Source organism: Phalacrocorax carbo, chromosome 2 (genome assembly GCF_963921805.1).
Source record: "Phalacrocorax carbo chromosome 2, bPhaCar2.1, whole genome shotgun sequence".
In the NCBI taxonomy this organism is placed as follows: domain Eukaryota; kingdom Metazoa; phylum Chordata; class Aves; order Suliformes; family Phalacrocoracidae; genus Phalacrocorax; species Phalacrocorax carbo.
In genome coordinates this window covers 156,604,842-156,630,772 of record NC_087514.1, presented here as the reverse complement: position 1 = coordinate 156,630,772, position 25,931 = coordinate 156,604,842, and the positions used below count along the sequence as shown (strand labels likewise).

Genomic DNA, 25,931 nt, shown 5'->3' with positions numbered 1-25,931 from the left:
GTGAAGTAAACTGAAGTTTACTTTAGATCAGGAGGTTTTAGGTACTAGCTGTCAGTCAAGATGGTTAATGTAAAATACAAGGAAAGAAGAAAGAATATGGCTCTATTGACTTACTTGATGGGGTGTTACAGTAGGAGTTTGTTAGATAACTGTATGATGAAACATATTCTATAAATAGGATTTGCCATAATCACAAAAATAATAGCCATGGATTGGTGAGTGAAGGGAAGTCCTAGAATAGGACCAATATTAGCACCACATGGTTCAGTGTACAGAGCCCACACCTGGGGAGGTGTTAATGCTCAGCAGATCCCTCCAATTCACCTTGCAGCCACATGCACCCTTGAGGAAATCAGGGAGCCAGCGGAACTGGGCACTGCATAGGGCGTATTTAATAAAGTATGAAGGAATTTGTCCACAGCAGTGAGAAAACTGGGAGACCTCCTCTTAGAGTCTCCTACCACCTTCTCTGTGCATGTAAAAGCATATTTAATTCATATGATACTTCATATTCAGAAGGTGCTCAATGCACCAAATACAAACCAATGTGTGGATTCCATTTCCACATTAACATTTCGAAAAGCGCCTAATTTGAAAAGCCTAATTTACCTGTATATGGTCTTGAAAGAGGCAGGTCTTATGGCATGTTATGCTCATGCAGATGCTTTTCTGTATGCTGCTTATGGCATACGGTGCACTGGTTGCTCTGGGACCCATCTTGTATGTCTGCATACCTTTCTTAATGGTACAGGAAACCTGAGGACCTGAGGGTTGGGAGTTTGAGAGGGCAGCAGAGCAGTAAAGCTTTCCATATGAAGCACCAAATTCCTCTGGAAAGTTAAGCCCTAAAAAAATCCAAGGGCCCATGGGTAAATCAAAGAGTTTCTAAACAGCAGTGGTGAATGTACGTTAGACTCATGCACATAGCTCCCCTCTGCAGATATACCCCTGGAAACCTGAATTGCTTCTGAAAATGGAACTGGTGCCTTAGAAACATGTATCTGTCATTGAGCAGCCTTCACCTAATCCATCACTGAACTGAAGCTCTTTGATGTGTGTATACACATGACAGTTGAGGGAGGAAGAGAAAGAAAATTTGTTAATGGGAGATTATAGGGTAACCTCCTTACATGGAGAAAATGTAGTTTAAATGCTTATAGCTAAACAGAATGCTGGCGCTAACACCTTGCTTTTCTTAGAGTTTCTCTATATTTTCCTCTTCAAATTAAAGATTGCAGCAATTGCAGCATAGAGGCTGCTGTCCCCCTGGGAGTTGAATGCTACATGCTAACTCAGGGTGCAAAGGATAGTAATTTCCATCATAAACGATGCTACTGCAGGATGGAGTGTTTCTTGGCAGTACCCCTTGCTGCTGATAACGTCATGTGGTTTGTAAAGTTTTGTAGTGAATTCCTGCACTTATAAGCATGTGAGAATTGCTAAATAAGTCACACCTGCACAGTCCAATATATTGCTACCCTCTTTAACAGCTAAACAGTGTTATTAATCTGGAATATTGAATACAAAAAGCAATGTACATCCCAACCTTCAGGTACCAGCTTCTAAGAAATAGATGTGCCTCACATAAGGCATATATTTCCTGTGCCCACAAGCAAAGAGTTAGGTTGCAGCCTTGGCCTTCCCCCTACCAGATCTCATTAATCTTCTACATGAGTATTGCTATTGTGAAGGTTATTAATTCACTCCTACATTCCCTACGCAAACACATATGCATGACCAAGCCTTTGAGTTCACCATGATTCAAAGCAGAAGAGTTGCAGATTTCTCTAAGAATTGGTGTGACTTAGGAATCATCCTTGTTGTGGGCTAACTCCGGTAGGCAACTGAGCACCACACAGCTGCTCTCTCACTTCTCCCCAACTCCCAGTGGAACAGAGGAAGATAAAAGGATGACTAAAAGCAAGAAAACTTTTGGGTTGAGATACAAATTGTTTAATAAGTGAAGAAATGGAAGGCGAGAGAAAGAAAACAAAACAAGTGATGCAAAGGCAATCATCCACCACCCTCCACTGGTAGACTGATGCCTAGATAGTTCCCAAGCAAAAGATGTCTGACTCCCTTAAACCCGCTCCTCTCCCTTTCTGTTGCTGAGCATGATGTTATATGGCATGGAATATCTCTCTGGTTGGTTCAGGTCATCTGCCTGATTGTGTCTCCTCCCAGCCTCCTGTGTACCCCCCAGTCTATTCTTTGTGGGGGCAGAGTGGGAAACAGTGAAGGCCTTGACACTGTAAACACTGTTCAGCAAGAGCTAAAACACCAGTGTGTTAACACTGTTTTGGTCACAAATCTAAACCACAACACCATATGAGCTGCTATGAAGACAATTAACTCCATCCCAGCCAGACCTAGTACAATCCTATATTAAGATAATATATCCTACAAATAGGATATCTACAAGTATAAAGATCCTGATAATTTTTGGGGGCTGGATTGAATCTTGGCAGTCTCCTTGAAAGAAACTTGTGTAAGTAATGAGGTTTGCAGTAGCATATATTAGTAGATCTGTAAGAAAAGATACACAGTGGACCTTGCCACTTTTGCAGATTCACAAGCCACCATCATTGTTTTCGTTTCTCAAAAGTAGGAAATTAAAAGACCTAATTTTCATGTATACTTCCTTCTATATCACTTTGTCTATAAAAGGACCTGACAGTAGTCTTTATGCAAATTATATCCCTCACCTAGTATTGTCTATTTTCTTGCTTTAAGTGGCTCTATGTTGAGTTCTCTGAGAACACTACAAGTCTTCCAAATACAAAGTAGGGTTTTTTTTAATTTAAAAATTACACATTTTCCATTATAACTTCCAAAGAACACGTGAGTGGTACCTCCTAAAGGGCTAATCTTTGATGAAAAGTGAATGAAGCAGTTGGATTATGACTTGCTTTCTACAAAGGGTGAGCAACCTTTCCACAAAAAGACATTTTTGCCGGCTCATAGGCTCTGATACCCTAAATTCATTACCTTTCAACATTTAGTAGTGGAACCTGGAGATCAAATTTTTTGTAAAATAAATCAATGTAGGAAAAGTGGAGAAATTAAAGTTTGCCTGAATTGGCAAGTCAATTATATAATTTTCATTGGTGCTTAAGATGATATTAATTGCTGACATCAATAATGATACAAAGCCAGCTATCTATCTTTTCTTATGATCTGAAGGATAAGACTGTAAACCATCTATCTTAACACAGTCTCTTACAAACTGTCTTGCCCAGCAGGGCATGAAAAATGGTTCGCATGAGTTCTGAAATACTTTCAAAGGATGATAAATTCAGAACCATGTCAGAAAAAGAAGTGTAGAAGGACTAGTCAGTGCAAGTGAATTTTATTGCGTCCTAATAAGTTTCAGACTTTTAAAATGCTGTGTCATTAGCAAGCATACAGCACTCTAGTGCCTAAAATGACAGCAGTGTTTCAAAATGCAGATGATTTAATGCACATTTGGGTTTGCATTTGCAGTCGCAATATTTGTTTATGCAAAACTGAATAGGTGAATTGAATCCCAGCAGAATGCACGTTCTCATGGCAAAGTAAAACATGAATATACAGAAGGTGATACAGACATACAGCACAGGGCAAAATTCTGTCTTATTCCAGAGTTTGGAAGGGAGGTCAGGGAACCATTAATATTATGAAAATAATGCTTAAATGCACTGTTATTGCACACTTAAATGCACTAAGTGTTAGAAAGGCCTGGTGCTGGCCCTTTCCACAACAGTGAGTTTTACGCAACAGTGATAGTGCCCTGTCAGGAAAAAGCTATAGTGTTGTTATGCATACTGTAGTATCTATATAGGTTCATGACTGAACAGGTATTTTAACACAGTTTGTAATGATTCTATGCATACTGTTAAGCAATCAAATAAACAGCTTCATTGATAGTGCTGCGTACAATTTCGATTTAAGGAGGAGTCAGTCAGTACAACCCCGAGATGTATAGGTTGCTCACTTGCTGTAGCACAAGGGCCAGCCTGTGATTTTCAGTGTCTTCAGTGTCTTGCAGGACGCATCTAGGCAGAGGGGACACAATCAAATCCTATAAATTTTTTTTTGTGCTATTGTGTAATTTTTACTTTTGCCAAGTAAATACATAAAAGTAGTTGCTCTGTACTCAATGTGTCTGATCCCTCTATATGTTCAGAGTCATATATAAGTAATTCAGTTAAAAATAGCACATTTCTAGTGATTAATAGTTCATAAGCCTCATACCTCTCTTAGCTAGCTATTAGGAGATGGATTCTGCCTTTTCTTGTGTTTGCTAAGCAACAGTCATCTGCACAGTTATGTGGATCTTGCTAAAGACCATCAAAATTTGAGGATGCAGGTTTAACTGAGCCAGTTTGGTCCACAGAGTTTGCATACAGGTGGTGATGTGAGGCATGAGAAGGGGAGTACTCAGACTGGCACACAGTGCATTCCCAGGTGTGAGGAGGAGTAAATGTTTCTACAAGAGATGTGAGCAGTTAGAAATCACTTCAAGATAATGAACCTGAAACCCATGCTGTTGTTTCACTGCACTTTTGTTTTGGAGAACAACTGTAGGCAAGAGCAAGGAGGGGATAGCACTTTTCAGCCAGCTGTTTTAAGGCCATGCAGATCTGTGCACAGCTGCTGTGACATGGAATTGGAAAGGCTGATTTGTAAGAGCACAATAGGCATTTGCAGAGAGCCACCTTCTCTTTAGCAGCACGTTTTCTGTATGCAGTGCTTCCCACTAGCCTGGACTGACTTTGAAGGGTGGAGATAAGTCTCTATACTAGTCTAAGATGAGGGGGAAAAACTCTGGATCCTGAGCTGCTAAAAAGCAGCAGTCTGTGTTCCAGAATCTGGATTAGATCTTGTGAAGGAAGAACCACAAATATCAACAACTGCTATGTTTCTCGAGCAGTAAAAAGTGCTCTGAGTTTTTACTGGCTAAAGCCTATTTGACTTCCTCCTAGGCGGTGTCATTTTGCTTAGTAAGCACATAATTTGTAGATGGTACAGGATATTCTTTTAAAAATTATTTCTTACTTTACTGAAAATATTAATGCCTTGCTAGTAAAAAGACCATTGAATAAATTTTAAACTGCTCCCCAAAATGCCTTTCTTCTTTGCTTTATTCTAAATAGACAAATTTTTACATGAGAGGTTTTGACAAATTATTATGGATACAAGTGGAAATAAAACCTGTAATTCTTCTGTAGCTGAATTCCTCAGCCCAGACATAATTCAAAGCAACACATATAGTTGTTGTGACGTGTTAGTGTTACTGATTTCCCAGAAAAGATTTTCCCTAAGAAATTGTGTGTTATTTGATTCAAAGTTACCTTTTCAAATAATGTTGCGATGAAAAGAAAATTTATATTGGATTAATTTTGAAATCAAGTTTAAAATAATAATATGATCCTGTTTTTCTTTGACAGAGTATCAAGAAGAAAAACACAAGTAAACAAGAGATGAGCACATACCTGCGATTCATAGTCTCTCGTATGAAGGAGCGGGTGAGTCTGAAACAAGGAAGTTTACCGAAGTGTTGGGTTGCACTGTAGAGGATGTATTGCAGTTGGCTGTTTGTTGCTGTGCAGGGAGGAGGGCTACAAGAAGGTGTGTATTTCAGCAGATACTTACCATGTCTCATTGCTCAGATTAGTATCATTCTGGCAGGAGTATTTTATGCCATGGACCTGTGGTTCTTTTGAAATGGACATTTTCCAGGTTTGAGACACATGTAATTTGTCAGATTGTGGATCTACAGTTTGGCCTTGTGTATTCCCCACCTGAAATATTCCAAACGATTGCATTTTCCAAACGATTGCATTTTTTAATAAGTTTTTTGTGTTTTAAACAGATTCTAAATGCAATAACTTACACTGTCTTATGGTCCTTTCAGGCTATAGATCTAAACAAGAAAGGGAAGGACAACAAACACCCGATGTATAGAAGGCTGGTGCACTCAGCTGTTGATGTTCCTACTATACAGGAGGTAGAGTGACTTGCTTTCTAACTTCCACACTGCTTATGGTGCCTTTTAACAGTGAACATAAACCTTAAGGACTAAAGCACTAATCCTGTTTAATTCTCCTTATGATCAGTATTTCAGTATTGTATCCAGCATTGGGTACGGGAGCTTAAAATTTCAAACTTTTTCACATAAATAGGTAACCGAGTAAAACATTTTGAGTGGTGTCTAGTTTTCAGACATAGAGTATCCTCAATTCCTTTTCTACTAAGATTTTACTAGGAGCTGTAGGTAGCTGCAATCTTTAGAGAAAGTACCTTTAATCTAAGTTGCTGAATATGGACTTGAGTGCCCATCTGGCCCAATATTTTTGACCATATTTCAGTTTTAGTCACTAAGGCCTTGTGTAGGTGACAACTTTGTAAACATCTAAATGATTCGTAAAGAACCAATCATTTTTTTGATCATGAAAAAACAAGACTCACTTAAAACATCTGTTTTGCACTAATTGTTCCAATAATAAAGTACTAGTAAATATGTTGTCCTTTTTTTCTGAACCAAAGGCCTGACCATGACTCATGTAAATCAACTGCACATGACTGAAATGAACAGCATATTCATCTTTATTCATTGTCGCAAATTGATTACTATGCAATGCTCTAGTATATATTGCTCTTTACACCCATAGATGTGAAAAGCCTTTGTTTTATTATTGTTATTGAAACACATGGATAAACAATAGCTTCACTGGCAGTTTTGGAGACCAACGCTACTTGTTGGCTTGAAGTACTGGCAACACTGGTTGAGCCTGAAAATAGGTCAGGCCCTCCTTTCACTGTGGCACCTTCACCTGCTTCCACAGAAGGTCTTTTGGCCTTGATAACATACTAAAAAACGATGATGTTTCATTTGGTGATTGGAATTCTCATAGGTGTTCTTGACAGAGCACAACTGAAAATGCTGCACCCATCATCAGACAAAAGAACATACTATGAAAATGAACTGCATGGCTCCATGTAGGTATTTGTTATGAGTTTGGGAGACTAAGACAATCAGCCTTCATCAGAAAACACTGACTGTCAAGTGAAGATCCTGGAAACATAAAGGCAGTCAACACTGATTTGAAACTAGCTGGTATTTTAAGGTACGAAAGCTTCACCTTCAGGGAATATATTTTAATTTAACCAAGTGTTCTGGGCCACACTTTATGGTGAAGCTACGCTAGATTTACCCTGTTATAGCCAAGAGAATTTTTTTTAAACTTAGTCAAGTATTAAAGCACCTGTTCTACTTCTGAGCATTGCGTAAAGGGACCAATGCAGTCAGTGTTCAAGTACTAACAAATCATGTCAGAGAGTTGTAAATATTCCATCTGTGTGCAGGAAAGGCAGTGTCGGTTCTGTGTTGCATAATACAGATTTCTGTGAAAGCTTTGCTGCATAAAACATATAAAGCACTTTAACAGTTTTTTCACAGTCCTATGTCTTCTTCTGTGTAGAAAGTAAATGAAGGAAAATACAGGAGTTATGAGGAGTTCAAAGCAGATGCTCAGCTGCTTCTACACAACACGGTGATTTTCTATGGAGGTAAAGTACTGCCTTTACTGCTTGCTTTATTTGATTTACCTCTATCTGTAGGAAACTCACAAGTTCAGGATTGAATTTGGTGTTAGATAATCTTGTGTGGATGAGGTCATCTGAGAGCCCTTAAAAATCAAAGTAAGCTGCAGGAGGACTTCGCAGGGTCTTTTCTGGCCCACCTACTACATTATTTTCATCCTCTCTGGCTAAACCTGTTGGTGGGAATTTGCACCTTTGCCATCTTGTTTCTTCTGCAGCCTAAGTCATAAGTCACTCTGTAATGCAGATTTCTGCCAGTATACATACATTGTTCTAGGGTGGAAAGAGGTCTGGTCTCTGATGTGCTGTTTCAGCAGAAACATGTACTATAGACACATAATTTTCACTCGTGGGCAATATCTGCCATATTGTGACAGCAAATACAGCTACATCCGCACTAGAATTGTCCTGCTGGTGCCCTGTGTGGAGGTACAGCCATCAGAGAAGCTGTCAGCTACTGACTGGGAAGGTAATAAGTGACTGTTTGATGTGGTGGGACAGTCTGATTGGACGTGGAAAAACACTATGACCGCATCCAGAAGCTATAGCCAGGTCCTGTAACAAGGTTCTCCAGAACCATAATTTCAGGAAGGATGTGGTTCTCCCCTGCAGACACGGCCCACATCAGGACAGCTGGGAGGAGGGTGGCACCAGTCTATTTGCATTGTCATCAGATCCACACTGTCCTTGGTAGGGAGAGATGTGAATGTCCTAATAGAGAAATACACAGGTGTATTTCTCATATATATATATATCACATAGTGATAAATAGTCTGTGAAGCATTCCTTTGAGCAGAAATAGTGTGATTGTACCTGTGTTCCTGTCAAGGGCTGACGGTGGAGAGCCATGTTTTAGGACAATTGCAGTGTGTCATTAAGACAGCAGAGAAAGAAACTGGATCCATATTACGAGCAACCATGCCTCCCTGCTGCTGCTCCTCAGATGTGTGCTTGTATTGTTCAGTTTAAAAGCTCCCAACAGTATTTTTACATATAAATATGAAAGAGAAAACAAATATAGAACTGATTGTTAGAAAATTTTAAATGGAAGGGTTATCTGAGTGATTAAATTATGTTTTGTATTCTCAAGCAAGACAATTATAGCATTGAAGTCATAGCAATGACAGCTGCAAATCTTTGTGAGCACTGTGATCCCACTGTGATTGTTCATACCATTTATTTTCAATTTATAGCGGACAGTGAACAAGCTGATATAGCGAGGATGCTTTACAAAGACACATGTCATGAAGTAAGTAGTACCAAGTAACAAAGATGCAGGCAAGTTACTTGCTTTTCATTTCAGAATTCTAAGAAAATTATTCTTCATATTACAAAAATAAAAAGGGTGTGAAGTTTGTTATAAATTTCCCCTAACTTTCTAACAGCTGATTCAGAATTCCTTTTTCTTTTTTTTTTTTTGCACCTAGACTATCATTTAAAACTACCAATATTCAAATTTTAGTTTTGAAAATAATCTAGTAATACATAGTTGGACTAGAAATAATTGTACTTGCTAATATAAATTGAACCTGAGGTGAGCTGCCTACCAAATTCTGTAATTGGCATTGAAACATTTCTCAACATTCAGAGGAGACAAAAAATAAAGCTAGGGGAGCTGTCACGCTTTCTCCATTTATACAGTTGGATTACTTCTTTCAGAATGTACTTCAAATATCTGATTAATTTAGAGAACTATTCTCTGCATTTTAGCTCTAATAAATCATTGAGTTGAATTAGTCTTCTCCCTCTGCATTGTTTTTCTAAAACATTAATAACTTTTCTGCAGCTTGTCTTTCATCCACTCAGCTCACCTCAGTTTCACACCTCTAGTTTGCACAGACAGAAGTAACTCCACCAAATTAACAAGCAGGGCTGAAGAATTTTACTACTTGAGAGGGATACTACTGAAGTCACATAAATAGGATTTTTTGGGCTTATTTACCTTTTTTTGTTTTTCAGCTGGATGAACTGCAGCTTTGCAAGAACTGTTTCTATTTGTCAAACGCGCGACCTGACAATTGGTTCTGCTATCCTTGTGTATGTTGCTGACACAGATTTTTATTTGTTTGCTTTTCGTATAAAAGCCTGCAGTTTTGGTGTCGTTAATGCATTGAATATTCCATTTCAGTAGGCTTGTTTCAAAAGCATGGTTAAGACTCTGTAAGCCTAGATATTTTATACAAGTGAAATGTTGATTGAAGTTCAAAGCTGTAAAAATATAGGTTATAAAACTTGGTTATCAGCCAGTTACAACAGTCTCACAAGAAAATAAGGAGCTTACAGAAATAAAACTTTGCTCCTGTTTTCAATAGCCGGTTACACCCTTTTCAGACTTTGTATTTTTTTTACTTTGATCCAAGCAATACATCTAACAGGGAAATATGTATTGTGAGAAGATAAAAATGAAAATAATACTAGACATAAACAACAACCATATTCTTAAGATGCTAGCGTAGTATTACAGCAAAGTATTTGTGGGTGATATCAATATAGTACTTCATATCCAATAATGAATACAACATTTTTTCCAGATACCTAATCATGAGTTGGTTTGGGCCAAAATGAAAGGCTTTGGGTTTTGGCCGGCTAAAGTCATGCAGAAAGAGGACAATCAAGTTGATGTTCGCTTTTTTGGCCATCACCACCAAAGGTAATTTATTAATTCCATGTGCTGCTTTTTACAAACAATACTTAAAAGAATTTATCTCATCTATCATGTTGTAAATCCTGGCTCAGCTAGTTGCCAACATTAGAAAGACTGAGTACTTTGCCATAATTGTTTCAGAAAATTTAAAGCTCAGTCTAACACATCGGAAGTTGCCAAATGGCTCAGAGATTCCCTTTCCACAGTTGCCATAGGGATGTTACTTAATGCCATTTTAATTAAAGAAAGCAAGTGAACTTCAACTGTTCCTTCAGATCAGTAGCAGCCTGATAATCCAGGCCAAAGTCAAAATTGGACAGAAATGTACTTTTACTACCAGCAGTATTGACTGTGTGCAATTTTCTCTTCTGAGCAGGCACATTGCAATTTTGTGTTTTAGTAACATAATACGCATCTCAAATGTTTCTGTCTCACTGCTAGAACATTGACAGAGCTCCTGCTGTGAGCCAGCTTGCAATTTCAGAGAGTAACTCTTTACGCTGGAAACTTCACTCTTAGAGATCAGCTTTTACTTCCATCTCCAGTTTTTTGCTCAGCATTTGGGGAGGGTTATAGTAATGTTACTACAGTGGATGTACGGACTTGTTTTTGTTGTTGTTGTATGATTTATATGGCTATAATGTGAGGAGAGGGACATTTACAAACTAATTCATGTTTGTTGGGAAGGTGGTATATTTTGGTGCATCCGAAAAGGGCCTAGACAATTCAGTAACAGTGTTTTATGAGGCTGTTTATTTAAATTGTTTTTAGGGTAACTTGCACAGTATATAACATGTTTTCATTTGTTATATGAATTACCAAGATTTTCTAATAGGCATAAAGTGGGTAAAGGATCTTTTTTTGTGTCTCAATCACAGAATGATGTACCTTGAATCTATTTGCAGGTACAGCTTATCTCATTAGTTTTGGCATTAAATTCACACAGCTTTAAACTATTTAATAAAATAACACGACACTTGTCAGATGAGGTGCTTGCAACTTCTTAAACATGTGCTGATAGAAAAGGCAAAATACATTTACTAGAGTGCCATTGCTTAGTTATTGTGCTGGACTTGGATGAAAGGCCAAATTCCTGGTTAGTGTAAATTAGCATTGTTTCCTTGACTTCACTGAAATGAAATTTACATTGCAAGAATTGAGAATGTGTCTGCAGACATTTAATTTGTTACAATATTTACTCTGTTATGTAGATGTGCATGGCAGTGACTCTTTTACTGTAATGTCCAGTGTTGCTTGGTATAACCTTTCAAAATGTCAAGAGCTGCCCATCTAACTCTATGAGGACTCTCTGAAAATATCTAAGAGGACAAAGTACCTTTGGAACCAAGTCACTGGCCTGAATTCAGTCCAAAAGAGCATGACAGTCTCCACATGAGTTCAGTCCTGATATACAGGAGCCCAAACTACAAAATGTCTCTATTCGAGGTGATAATTTGGTACATTCCTTGAGAGTTTTAGCAAAGAGGGCAAGGGCTAAATTGGATTAGCATACAAACCTTCAATTAAGATTTTTCTATGTCTGGCTCAGGGCATTTAGCAAGAGAGCAGGTAGGAGATGTGACTCTCTTGGTGCTGGGGAGGTTTGTGGCTCAGCAAAAATGAGACTTTCAGCCACAGCACCCATAGCTAACAAGTGCTTATAATAACACAAATGTCTAACAGTATGCAGTCCTTTTTTTTTTTTCAAATGTGTTGAATATACAAAAATTTTGAGTAAAAAGGAATTATCAGTGACCAGCCACTGTGAGAGACTGCTTTTGAAGTCAGTTTCTCAGGTCAAGATCCTTCATCTGCATTTAATGTTTCTGAACCTGTCTGTACTGTTTATTCAAAAGGGCCTGGATCCCCTCCGAAAACATTCAAGATATCACAGTTAACATCCATCGGCTCCACGTGAAACGCAGTATGGGGTGGAAGAAGGCCTGTGATGAGCTGGAACTGCACCAGCGTTTTCTTCGTGAGGGGAGATTCTGGAAATCAAAGAATGAGGATAAAGGGGAAGAGGAGGCAGAGTCAAGTATCTCTTCCACCAGCAATGAGCAGGTGAGTGCTGCCACAATGTTAGTAATCAGGGCAATTTATTAAGGGGTACAAAGGTGACATATTTTTTATTGATCTACTATTAAATTAGCCTTGTACTCTGTCTGCAGTTTTGTGGTGGCAAGAAGAGGGTTCAAAGGCTTATTTTCCCTATGTTTTGTGACTCAATAAGAGCAAGAATACAGAGTTTTCCTCTTTCCTCAGTTTCTTGGATGACCTCTGGGAAGTTTTAAAATGTTTGTCACCTACAGCACCTTGATGAGACAGATCAAGATTTCTAAAGTTAAATAGGAATGTTCAAGTTAAATGTCATGGGTATCAGATAGACTGCAACATTGCCTTCTTGGACTCCCATCAAGGGACAGCCCTGTAGCTGTTCAGCCTTTTCACAGCTGGAGTGTGTTCACTTTGGACCATATACTGCGTTACAGATCCCTGAGTAACACCAACCATGACATTTTCAGGAATTCCAACTAAAGTTAGGTGCAAATGGTGTGCTTGAGGACCACATGACCAGCAACTGATTAAAGTAATTAAAAATAATTCTGCAAAACAAGAAAAATCATATTGCTTTAACAAAGGTGAAAAGCACAAAGGGCCAAGATATAAAACTTTGCATTGCCATATGGAATTTCCCTTATCACAGCTGAACCTTGCTAGTCATTCATTGTCCAAGAGGGTGTTATATATTCACTGTTACTGACTTGGCAGTAATATTTTCATAGCTTGCAGGATGCTTCTTTGTACTTCTGGCACCCTTTTCCCTGACAACATCTTTTTTCCTCATTTAAAACCACAATCCTCTAAGTCTGTATTTTTAAAAAATCAGTGTGTCTTCTTCCTGTGCCCTTTTGTAAAACAGATCTGTCATCCAATTCATAGCTAAAAACTTAAAGGTTATAAAACTGGATGTTGCTTTAAGGGGGTGCTCCTTATCATGCAACAATGTATGATGAAACATGAAAATGGTCACAAATAATATTTATGAAAGAGAACAGAGACATTTTCCCAGTTTTTCAGAAGTGTCAGTCATAAGGTTTAAAGTGTCCATTTGTATATTTTCTGTACTACCCCAGCTGTTCATCCTTCACTTGCTTAGTGTTTATACCTATTTTACTGGTTTCCCAAATACAGGATTATAAAAGTAGCCTCAAACTCGGTGCTCTGTAGTAATCTGCAGTATCCTGTCGCTAGCACTAGCTAGTACTGAATGCTTCAAAGACATGAGTAAGAACTTTGCTGTGAGCCATTGTAAGATAACATACCATCCACTTAGATCTCACTTCTGTTTCAATTGAAGAAGATTGGCTTTTATTCTAAAACTAAACCACGAAGTTTCATACCCCTCCAAGCATTGCTGTTTTCTGGCTTCCAGCAAGATCTGCTGCATAATTATGGGTCACTGATATCAGAACATTCCAGAAAAAAAGTGTGAACTTGTATGTGAAATGAAGAAAAAAAATGGTTAAGGGTATTTTAGCAAATATATATGTTAGAACTCATTCATGAATTTTCTTCCTCATGCAATCACAGTCACCAGTGATAATGTGGAAAGTTTATTGTGTACACTTCTCATTTAAGAACAGTATTCAACTTTCTATTGACTAAATAACTGCAAATAATTGAAAATAAAAGGTACATCAGTCATGTTGCAATGAATGCTGCTTATATGAACTGTTTTTTGGAATGATTCAATATGCTTTTCTTAATGTTCACAGCTGAAGGTTACTCAGGAACCAAGAGCAAAGAAAGGACGACGTAACCAGAGTATGGAACTCAAGAAAGAAGTAAGTAACCTCAATTACCATTTTTGTAGAGATAGGAAAGTACAAAAAGTCTGAAATTTTAATAGTCACACTGTTTCTGTCACCTTTTACTGATTTTACAGTATCAATCTTGGAAGTTCCAGCCCCATAGCCTGGTCCTCCTTGCGAACAAACATAATTGCACCTCCCACATGCAAGCCACTGGTATCATTTTGGTAATATTCTGTAGCATGACTAAGTCAACAGTCAGCTTATGACTTTTTTTTTAAATGACAAATTCAGGCTAGTTAGTCTGTAAACAGCAAAAATTAGAAGGTATTTTGCATGATCAAGAATATTAAGTTTATAAAAAGTCATATCTGCCTTTGTCCATGGAACTTGCTTCCTGCTTTATCCAACTTGTGCACTGAATGAAGAAGGGAAAACAGAAACCTATGATTGTGTAACCAAGGAACTGTATTATTATGCTTGTACACAAGGGGGCAGTTGTTGAGGCAGCAATAAATCTCATGTTTCCTAACTTTTGAGTACTTTTTCCTGGACTTGTTTCAGCTGCATGTTGAGCACTAAGAAAAGGTTGCACATATGCACAGTCCTCGGAAGAGGACTCAGGACTCCATTACAGAGGAGGGTTCAGGTATTTTAGCACCGGAGTTATTTGAGGTGGCCCTGGTGCCTGAAATACAGACATTGCCACTTCTAATACCTGGGCACCTGCCTCCCTGTTGTATCTGATACCGCAGGGCTAGCTCTGTGAGGCACCTTCATCGATGGAGGCGGTGACACACAGTGTGTGCTCCCTGGAGCACAAACTATTTGAGTGCAAGATAGGAAGACTACAGTTTAGGATGTCTCATCATTTTTATTTTGTTTTCTGTCGAGCAAATGCTGTAATTTGCTTCATATATTTATGTCTTAAAATTTGCCTTCTTAGCTCGGCTCATACTTGATCAGTGATCCAGAAGTCAATCACAGTGACCTATTAGAGAGTAATTGGTTGCAAAAGGGAATACACAGTCAGCCTTTTGATTGGTGTGAGCAGGGCCCCATCACACAGGCAGGCATGAAGTCCAGTCCTCAGCAAGCGTGGTGTTACAAGGACTGCGTGCTTTGTCTGTACACTATTAAATGGGCTTTAAAAAATCCAAGTTAAAAAAACCCCAACAAATAATGTTTGTCTGTGTCTTCAGACACTTCAAATATCAATAAGAGTTTTCAGGGATATTACTTCCATCTGTTCTAAAGAGCAGGAATAATTGGCGTTACAGTGTAAGAACATAGGCTGCTAAATTCAGTACAGTAACTATGATTTTGTGCTTGATAATTGTGTAATTACAGAAAGCTTCTGTGGTCATCCAAGTCTAGTTCTATATTATTGGAAGCAAGGCTTAGACGCTCATTAGTCTTTCATCTTCAAAGCACCTTTGAAGTATTAATCAATCTTTGCAGCAGTTCTGTGAAATTAGTGGAATATTATAGACTCCAGTGGAGCCTGTTGGGCCAGAGTAAGCCCAGAGTTTGCCAAAATAATGTAGGCACCTTGGCCACTCAGCCAGTCTCTTGAGGGAAAATGGTAGGGGGGAAAATCTATAGCAACCCTTTAGTAATCACAAGGGATCTGCAGTGATTCAGATGGTGGTGATACTTTTTGGGAAGTGAGGCTAGTGAGTGTGGCATACTGATGCCATACCTGTACTTCCTTCTGGAGGGCTCCTAGCTGAAGTCAGAAAAGCCTGACCAAGAGCCTGCCCACTGTCATGCTGGTTTTCCTCAGGGATCCCACAACCCATTAGTACTAAAGGTCTTCAAGAAACACCTTTCACATTAATTGCACTAGCATTAGTCATATAACATTTTTTTCCTCCAGGTGGAACTGAAAGTTAACTTGTTCTATTTTGATATCTGGATTTACAAGTTTGTTCCTTCTCTGCAGGAGCCAGAACCTGAAACTGAAGCAGTAAGTTCAAGCCAGGAAATTCCCACAATGCCTCAGCCCATTGAAAAAGTTTCAGTCTCAACTCAGACCAAGAAGTTAAGTGCCTCTTCTCCAAAAATGCTGCATCGGAGCACCCAGACCAGTAATGATGGAGTATGTCAGAATATGTGCCATGACAAATACACCAAAATCTTTAATGATTTCAAAGACAGGATGAAAGCTGATCACAAAAGAGAGACTGAGAGAGTTGTGCGAGAGGCAGTGGAAAAGGTAACACTTCCTGAACACCACATACACTCTGGTTTGAGCAGAGGGGGAGTGTGGATTTTCTTCACATCCTTTTCTACCTTCTACCCTTAAGAAAATTAATAAAAAAAACTTTTCCAAAGAGACCTCATAAAAATAGTCTTCATTATTGCTTTTTAGACCATTTCTATACCAACAGACCTCACTTTAAACAGAAAACTGCTTTTTTTTTATTCTTGCAGTTTGTGATCCTAAGATGAAACTAATTGTTCATTCATGAGTATCCGTTTCCAAAGCCTTTGTCTCCATTGTCAAGTGTGGTTGTAAACAATGGCATTGTTTAAATGCTATTCATAAATAACTCTTCTTTTGTCATCTTCTGACCTAAACATTAAATAGAACCGCTGAAATTTGTTTTATTTTCTTATCTAGTGATATTCTGCTTGAAATTCAATATCTAAGCCTGAGCTTGTCACCTTTGGCTGGAGAGAGCAGGACAATTTAGAGGATGAGTTGTCTGACCTCTCTTAAGTACCTGTCTTAAGACAAGATGAATTTCCTCCTGGTCGAAGGACTGTACAATGAACCTAGGGAGTTTAGGTGTTAATCCCGTAGGATTAAGACACCGTACGTTTAGATAAGTAGGCAAGGGCAAAGGAATCCCACCAACAACGAATACTAAAAGGTACTTCTTACTGAACTCAGGGATGTTCTAGTTTGTGTTTTCCATTGTGCCCTTGCTGTAGATTTATATGCAGTTGTAGATTTGGAAAAGACAAAATCTTTGTCTAAGATAAATTAATAAATTTGTAAACCGATCTTTGACAAAATACACATGGGGCCTATTTAGTTGTTTTTGTAGAAGCCTAGCAGAATAGAAATATGGTGAGATTTTTATTTTGAATGCTTCTTATGGGATGGAAGTTTTGTTATAACTCTAAAGGAGAGAACTTTTCATTTTCTAAACAGGAGAAATCTCTAATTATGTGACCTCCACCCACATCAGTAATAGGGGTTTAAAGAGTAGAGGTTTAAAGAAGACACTTTTATCTCAATAGCTGTCCATTGACTTGCTTTGCTGACTTTCTTATGGCAGCTGCGTACAGAGATGGAAGAAGAGAAAAGGCAAGCTGTAAATAAAGCTGTGGCCAACGCACAAGGAGAGATGGACAGAAAATGTAAGCAGGTAAAGGAGAAGTGCAAAGAAGAATTTTTAGAAGAAATTAAGAAGCTAGCAGGCCAGCACAAGCAACTGATTTCCCAGACCAAGAAGAAGCAGTGGGTAAGTGTCAAAAATTTATTACAAGAGAATAAGTGGAAATGTATAATGCATACTGCAGGGCAATTGAAGGTGGTTTCTTCCTTACTTTTAACTGCACCGCTCATTCACTGGTCTTTCAGCTTTAAGGTTTTCTCCTTCACATTACTGCTTTCAAATTTTCTTAACCTTTAAATTTCAACTCAAAGTTCTGATTGCTTTCCATATTAAATATGTAGCGTTTAACAGCACCATCTCCTTGAGTTCTATCAGGTGTTAGTATCAAAATATTTTCTCTAAATGCACTTTTACTCCATATAAGACATGTTTTGCATTATGTTCACACTCCTTTGATCTCAAGGCCTCAGAGGATACAATATCTGGGTGCATCAATTTGTATTCCCCTGCTAATAATGCTGGTAGTGATATCCTTTTGGCCTTTTCCTCTCCTGGCTTTTTCTGCAGCTCTTTTGTGTTCTTTTGTATTTAAGACATGACTTTCTGAAATATATTTTCCTCCCTTGTTCAATCCTTAAGCCCAAATCTGAAGCATTGCCTGCAAAAAACCTACTTTTATGCTCTTTAGAGAAGTGAAAACAGACATCTAACTTACCATTCTGTTACATGCTGGAAACTTTTCCCCGTTTTTGTTTGGTTTGTGCCTTGTGTTTTCAAGCCAGAAGTGTGTTCTCCGACATGGCTGTACAGCATCTACTCAAACACTGCAAGTACTGTAATACTGTGCTGCTAGCCTATAACAGTACAGGTGGAAACTTACACTGAGGAGCAGTGAGCCTGGCACACATACAAACTTTGGTATTTCTTTGCTAATTTTCATAAAACAAGGAAATGAAAGCCATTGTTCAGGACATCACACTGCACTGTAATAGCTATCTATAACTTGCAGTAGGGTAGGTACAATATCTTCTACTCGTGTCCTTTTGAGCTTTGATTTTGCCAGATGCGTCTGAGAAGTGTGCGAGTGCCTTGCCACAAGATGGCACGCTGATCTGAGCAGCGATGGACAGCCGCCATCCCACTGCCACTGCCGCCTGGGGACAGCCAGCCCTGGCTCCCTCCCGCAGCTCCTGTTTGTCTTCTGCTGTAAAGGGCTGTTTGTTTATGTTCAGCCTCATTAGTCCTTGTTCTTACAGATGAAACGATGGTCCCTGCAGAGAAAACTCTGCTCTGTAAAAGAGTGAAATAAAGACTAAGGCGAGACAATCGGATGCTGACTATCACAGTTACGAGTTTGGTTTTTTGTAAAGAGGGGAATTACTTCAAATGCCAGAGTTCCCGTAGAGTCTTCATTCCTGTTCCTAGCAGAGATTTTACTGTGGGTGTTACAATAGTGCAGTGCCTGGGTCTCTATCAGTTAGAAAATTCCTCCCTGTCTACCTATCTGCAGACCAGAGAAGTTATTTAGTTGTGTTATTTAGAGTATTATTTAGGTCTCCAACTTGATCAAGTTACTGTGTTTAATGTGTCACCAGCTGCTGGTGTCTGCATGCATGCTTTTGCCTGTCGCACTTGAGAGGAAAATTGAATTGCCTTGCCTACTATAGAACTACTTCAAATTAGCTCTCTTCTGTCAAAAGTTAAGAGTGCACATGTGAACTGTTGCCCCATTCAGTTGATATGTAGTAACCCAATCACAGTAACTTGATTGTGAGTCTGGACTCCTAACTACAGCTGATTTTGGTGTTTTTGAAGGCAGAATTTATGAAAGAGGCTCCTGAAGCTTACTTTCATCTGCTCCAATTTGCCTTTACCATATCCTTTAGCCCAATCAGAGAGTGCCCTGGTGCCACACTACTGTCTCTTATGATCACGTGCATAAAGCCTCTTTCCGAGCAAGGCAATTAAAGATCTAAAGAGTTTTTGACAGTCTTGCCTAATTCTGTGGCCCCAGAACTATCTGTCAATCACCACCTTAAATGAAGGCATCATACAGGCAGCTGGTTTGTATGTGGTAGGAGAGGGAGGGTAAGGATAAACACCTTTGCATTCAAGCTGATGGATCTGCCTGCCAACTCACAGCCTCAGGCGGCTGGAGTTGGTCCAATTACACAACTCCCCAGTGATTTTTCCTTCAGTGGTACTAATGACAGTCCCTGGTGTGCAGTACCGCTCTTGTATGCTGCTATTATAATGATACCTCCTTACCAAAATCTCATGTAATTAACACACATACTAAATGAGTTTTGGTGGCTTTGCTTTTTAATTAGAAGCAGAGACCTCTGGTTATGCATAGTGCAGATGTCTAAGCTTGGGAATACAGCAGCTAGTAGTCACACTATATTTGTCTTTTTCTCATATCTAAAAAAAAAGCCCAGTCAGGATGAAGGTATCGTTTTGCTGGTGGTGTGTGGGCACATGAGAAGATGACGTCCCGGCCCTCAGGAGCCTAATGCTTAGTTAAAGAATATTTTCTGTTGCTCTAACTGGTCGCAGTCCCCTTGGCTTAACCCAATTTCATTGTTATACCTCCAGAAAATTTGGATTTAACGCAGATGCCTCAAGTAAATAGCAAATGAAAGGAAGAAATGTAAAAGCAGGGATAACAATCATGAGATTATGCAGTTTGGTGGCCTCCACAATACAGGCTAGAGTGCCGGTCTTGACAATGTTTCTTTTTCAGTTTCTCCCAGTTCTTTTATTTGCATATGAGCCTTATTTAAATTGGTACATCGTTCATTTTTATAGATAATTTGTAACTTCTGTATCTTTCAATTATATTTACATGTATATTTATCCTAACTTGCAACAGGTTGTTTTTAAGTGAATGAGCACTGTCTGTGCTGTGTACTGAAACAAAAACCAAGTGATTGATAACATTTAGAAAGACGAAAACACAAAGAAAAGAGGAGGCCTGAGGCCAGCTGGCATTCTGCCTTCTCTGCCACATGTGCTAGTACCAGCTTAGATGACACTATTTTCCTTTTGTAAGTGGAGATTTACATCCCCCACTTATGGCCAGCATATGTAAAGGGAAGTGCAGGACCCACAAATCAGTTGTCCTCTCCTGCCTTAGCTTTTTTTGATCTCCCCAACAAGCAGATGTGAAGCTGGTCCCTGGGCTGAGGCCCGTGCTGTATGTAGTGGAGAGATACAGCTGTTCCCTGAACCTTTCCAGCAGATGATCCTAATGGTTCCCACAGGCTTGTGGGCAGCCAGCAACATGAAAAACTAGGAAAACAGCTCTCAAGAGGACACTTGTTTGCAGACATTTCTACAAATAAACTTCCCTGGAGCTAAGTTAGAAAAGGAAAATGGAGAGGTTCCCTTCTTGTGCAGCTAGGGCAGTCCCTTTATTGCTGATGTAAATAAATAGTTATTGGTTTGGCCAGTGTAAATGTTGGCTTCCTTGGATCTGTCTTTTAGTAGTGTGTAGGCTTGTTTGGTTTTGTTTTGTTCTAAGGCAGGTGCGTTTGTTTTCTTTGTAATTCTATGTTTTATTATCAATGCTGTAGCTAGATGGCATAAAATGTAAATTGTGTGTTATTCTGTGGTTTGATAGCAGCCTGCGCAGACTGTGTGATATCCCTCCCTCCGTTTCCCCACCATGCAATAAGCATTCCAGACTGTATTTGTAAAGATAGTCTCAGGTTTTGAGCAGACCAAATTCAGAAGGACAAATCTGACATCATTAGAACTGAGCTTTCAAGGGCGCTGATTTTAAGTGGTTACTTGAGCAGCAATGCCGCCCTGCTTTACAGGATTTTGTCAGAATGGTAGTCAATGTTTTTGCAGCACTCCCTGAAGGGGTATAAAACCACCTGGAGACAGCGCACATTGCCCGCCTGGGTGCTGTACCTCCTTGTTGACCAACATGTTGATTCCCTCAGAGATTCCCTCCCTCCCTCAGAGGCCACGGGGTTATTTTCCAGGAAGCCCTTCCAGCTACCGGGAAACTGGGGCATTCTGGGTGTTCCGGAGTAGAAAACCTCTTTGTGCAGCACTCCCCAGAACCAAGTATTTCTGCAGAAATCATGGGTTGTGCAGTATCTCTTTCCTTCAGGAGTTTCGTGCTGTCCTGGCAGGCATGACAAGGGGCAAGAGCCCATGTAGCCACCCTGTGTACGACAGGCCTCTGGTTTCTGGAAGACTTGAAGGAAAGGGCACTTCTTAGTAGCGCTGATGCAGCACAAGGTTTTCTTGTCACGGGACTACAGCACTGGCTGGCAGTCAGCAAATCCCAGAGACAGGAGTGTCCTTGCAGACCTACCCTAAGTGGGCTCTAACAAACCACTTGGTAATGAATTACAGAGAATCACAGAATCCCAGGTTGGAAGGGACCTCAGGGATCATCTAGTCCAACCTTTCTGGGAAGAGCAGAGTCTAGACAAGATGGCCCAGCACCCTGTCCAGGCGACTCTTGAAAGTGTCCAATGTGACCGAGTCAACCGCTTCCCTGGGAGATTATTCCAATGGTTGACTGTCCTAGTGTGAAAAATTTCTGCAGTGATGTTATTGTTGTGACTGCTGAGATTTTCCTAGCCCAAAAGGATCTTCCCCAGCAACCTCTGGAAAGGTCAGAATTCAGAAACGCTGATTTTCAAGCTTGCACAGAGCCTATTCACGCCAGAAGTGCCTGTTGACTTATAGTGGCTTTTAAGACATAGATCAGGGTGCTGTTATACAAATGTAGGGTAAAAGATGGCTCCTGCGCTGCGTGGCTGAAAAATGTCAGTCCACTGACCCGAGAGATGAGTTTTCTTAAATAAGAGATGATTTTTTTCAAAAGCAATAGTCTGGACTCCAGAGAATATGAAAGCATTGTGCAGATTTGCTAAAGATTGCTGCTTTACTCAGCACGTGTGAATAATGCCCTCCTGCCTCTGGATGACCCAAGCATAAATAAAAGAGAAGTATTGCTCTGCGTGTGCTGGTGCATCCACGAGCAGGTGAGAGCACTTGTGCGTTGGTGGGGAGGGATCCCGCGAGGGTGGTAATCTCGTCTCGTTTGTTCTCTCCAGTGCTACAACTGTGAAGAGGAGGCCATGTACCACTGCTGCTGGAACACTTCCTACTGCTCCATCAAGTGTCAGCAGGAGCACTGGCATGCTGAACACAAACGTACCTGCCGCAGAAAAAGATGAAAGAGTTATTCCTCCCCTAGAAAACCATCCCGATGACTGCTTTTCTCAGACACAGCGTTTTTTGTTTCCAAGAAGCCAAAATTGTTTAGAATTTGCTTCCCATTTTGCACCAGCCTTTAAACACTTTTCGTAAAAGAAATTTTGCACAGTAATTTCAATCTTCTGTTTAATGCTCCTCCACAATTTTGTCAGCGAAATGAATTTAACATCCGTGGGAGCAGGTTACTTTAAATAATTTTAAACTAGAGGATTTGTTGCATTTTCAGCAAATTTTAAAACATTTTTAGGTTTTACAGAGATTTTAATCTTTAAAAACAGCAGATCTAAAAAGAAAAAAATCATGCAAGTTTAACAAAAGGAACATTTAAAAGCTAGATCTGAATGTAAGAAGTATAGAACTGTTTCAGAAAAACAAAGCATACTACCTTGATGTAACATTTATTTCTTAACCTTGTTGAGCTGGTTTTGTTCAGCTTAATTTTACTGTTTAAAGGCATTATCTATTGGTTATACCAGTGGATACATGATTGAATTTAGGGAACAGGGTTGACACAGCAGGTGCTAGTCCTGCATATTTTTTCTTAAATATTTCCCAACTGTGTTTTATTTTCATTATTTCTTTTCAATATATAACTTTTATAACAAAATATTAGCTTTGATCTTGTAGTTTAAAATCACAGGGAACTGGGGTAATCTTTTACTGAGCTGGATCTTAGAGAAAAATGAATATTTAAATTTTGAAGTTTGCACATTTCATCTTTGTCCTAACATGAGTGCTTGTAACAAGAATAAGAAAAGCCAAAAAAAAAAAAAAACCACCAACAAAAAAACCCAACTACCTTTATTCATACACGGAATTATGAGGCATACAAATTTCTTTATTGTGCCCCCCCCTTCAGCCTCCCCAATCCAATGCCATTTGACCGCCTCTGATCTGGTGTCACCTGGTCCATTGTAACTTGATAATAAAAGGAGAAAAAGCACTTAAGTTTCACAGAAGCCGTTATGTTTGTAGTAATGGGTCATTGTCTAATAATGAGCTCCATCACTGTACTCAGAATGAAGAATAATGCATGTTAATTTTCTTGTATTAAAGATGCCGTGATTTGTAAAAAGTCTGTATTTTGCGGAATGTCTGGTTTAAGAAGCATTACCAATAGGAATGGATCGATAGTTGAAAAATGATTTTCTTTTCGTTTGTTTTATATATAGATATATGAATTGCATCCATGTTCAGAGACAATTTTTTAAATAGATGTAAAGCTTACTTAAATAGCTTTTCTTTTAAAGTGTCTCAGCATTTTAGTTTCTTTCAAAGATCGGTCTTAGACTAAGTCATACGCCCATTAATCATCCAGCTATTTTTTGAGAAGTTAGAGGAATAATTTGTAAATATTTATTTAGATCTTTGATATTTATTGAAAGCAATTACATGATGGAACGATGGAAGCTGAAGAATCGGGAGGAAAGCCTTTAAAAAAGTTTTCTCTAGGATTTGTCAGGGTCATTGTAAAGATGAAAATGTAACTAAGACTTCTGTGAACTACCACTGAAATCCTGATCTGTTTTACTTACAGTGGTGATATAAGTTAATTGACTAGATACTGCCAAATAATGCCCAATAAGTTGCAGAAATTAAGTGGTAAGCTGATTGGAAAAAATAGTAAGTAGATGGTAACTTGTATTACCACAGCTACATTATTGCCTGATAAATGTGTAATTAACTTTTGTCGCCTCTGTGTTGTGACTGTAAAACACTTCACAACTAAAAATCAATCTTGTTCGATTACTTTACAAGTTCCAAAACTTCGATCCACCCCTATGAAAGCAAGTTATTGTGGAAATATTTTTGGTGTAAAATCATTCCAGAATATGTAATATTTAACTAATAGCTGCATGAAAGTAAGATTCGTGTTACTTTGGCTTTTTTGTCTCTGTTGACACGGTTGCACATTTCCAAGTTACTACAGCGTGAAAACTGTGTGTTTTAAAGAAAAAAAAAACAAAATGAAAAAAAAAGATTGTGGCCTGGTTTTGTATAAGTTTTAGGTAAAATTACAATTGATTGTTTTAGGAATCATGATTTAAAATTAATTTTTTCTGCAAATCATAAAGCTATATTAAAGTGTTGAGCTTAGCCACTATGCACATTGTAATTATTCATTGTGGCTGTCCAGTTTATGATGCATTCTGGCATTTTGTAAGCTGCTCTGACTAGCAATATATAGAGTCATTTAATGTGTTAACATTGGTTAATAAATGTATTTAAAAAAAAAAACAAACCTCACTGAAAGCGTCTGTGATGATTTTGGCCAGTTGTCCCTGGGTGGGCATGCGTCAGGCTGCTATTTTTACTTGTCCTCACCTAGAAAGGCCGGGGCTGTGGACGGGGGAGCTGTGCCTGAGCTCGCAGGGACCTTGCGCCTCACTCAAGGCGAGCTGGCAGGTCTGTGCAAGGGCTTGAGCATTCAGCAGGGCTGTGGGCGCCAAAAGTGCATCTTCTCAGCCCGACCAGGGCCAGCAGCTGCCCAGGGCCGGGTCCATCATGCTCCCATTTCCATGCCAGGTCCTGCACTGACGGCGGCCGGGGGGGGCTCGCAGACCCCTTCTCCCTGTGCTTCCTCTCACCAGTGGCCCCGCTCTGCCTCCTCCCTAACCCAGCCACCGACTCTGAGCCTGCACCTGCCATGTATTTTATTAATAAAGTAGTTTTATCTGGAAGGACTGAGAGGACTCCATGAATCCCGCCCCAGCCTGAGCGGCGGCAGCGTTCCTCCTACAAAGGCCGCCCTAAGAAGCAGTCTCTCACCTATTTTTGGGGTCGGGACTTGCTGCCGGCGAGGTGCCCGAGGGAGCCGAGGGCCCATGCTGGTGCTGCTGCCCGGGGGCACGGCCCACGGCCCACGGCCCACAGCCACCCCGGGAGAAAGGGCCACTCGGGGGTGAGCCACAGGCAGGGTGCGCTGTCCTGGAGCCTGTTGTGACTTCAGGGCCGCAGGAGGGACGCTGCGGGAATTGGTTTCTCTGTGGCAATTAAGCATTTCCCCGTGGGAATTAAGACCTGGCAAGACCTGCTAGTCCCGGGGGAAAAAAAAATATTTTTTAAATATTTAAAGATCCCCCAAAAGTCTGTTGTTATTTTACTAGCCAAACTTTTCTGTTCTTACATGAGTCGTAGCATTTTACGCAAGAGTGCAAATTTTATTCGTCCATCTTGATGAAACTCAATTAAATACGCTGGCCAGCGTAGCGCACGTATTGCAAATGAATCATTTATGCTGAATCAAGCCAGCAAGGCCGGATCAGGCGGCAGCAGTGCCCCCTCAAGCACCCT

The 25,931-nt window shown here is 39.6% G+C and overlaps 1 protein-coding gene across 5 annotated transcripts in view; it reads left to right on the top strand.

The window, feature by feature from the left end:
- Window positions 1–24,879, top strand: part of ZMYND11 (zinc finger MYND-type containing 11) — a 106,875-nt gene extending 81,996 nt beyond the window's left edge. For all 5 annotated transcript variants that reach the window (XM_064445007.1, XM_064445006.1, XM_064445003.1 and 2 more), the window contains 11 exons: window positions 5,430–5,507; window positions 5,897–5,989; window positions 7,464–7,551; window positions 8,778–8,833; window positions 9,544–9,621; window positions 10,116–10,234; window positions 12,085–12,292; window positions 14,008–14,076; window positions 15,989–16,261; window positions 17,334–17,519; window positions 22,475–24,879. In XM_064445007.1, the coding sequence (XP_064301077.1) occupies window positions 5,430–5,507; window positions 5,897–5,989; window positions 7,464–7,551; window positions 8,778–8,833; window positions 9,544–9,621; window positions 10,116–10,234; window positions 12,085–12,292; window positions 14,008–14,076; window positions 15,989–16,261; window positions 17,334–17,519; window positions 22,475–22,597 (1,371 nt within the window). In that variant the 3' untranslated portion in view covers window positions 22,598–24,879. The remainder of the gene's footprint in view (window positions 1–5,429; window positions 5,508–5,896; window positions 5,990–7,463; window positions 7,552–8,777; window positions 8,834–9,543; window positions 9,622–10,115; window positions 10,235–12,084; window positions 12,293–14,007; window positions 14,077–15,988; window positions 16,262–17,333; window positions 17,520–22,474) is intronic.
- The last annotated feature ends 1,052 nt before the right edge of the window (window positions 24,880–25,931 follow it).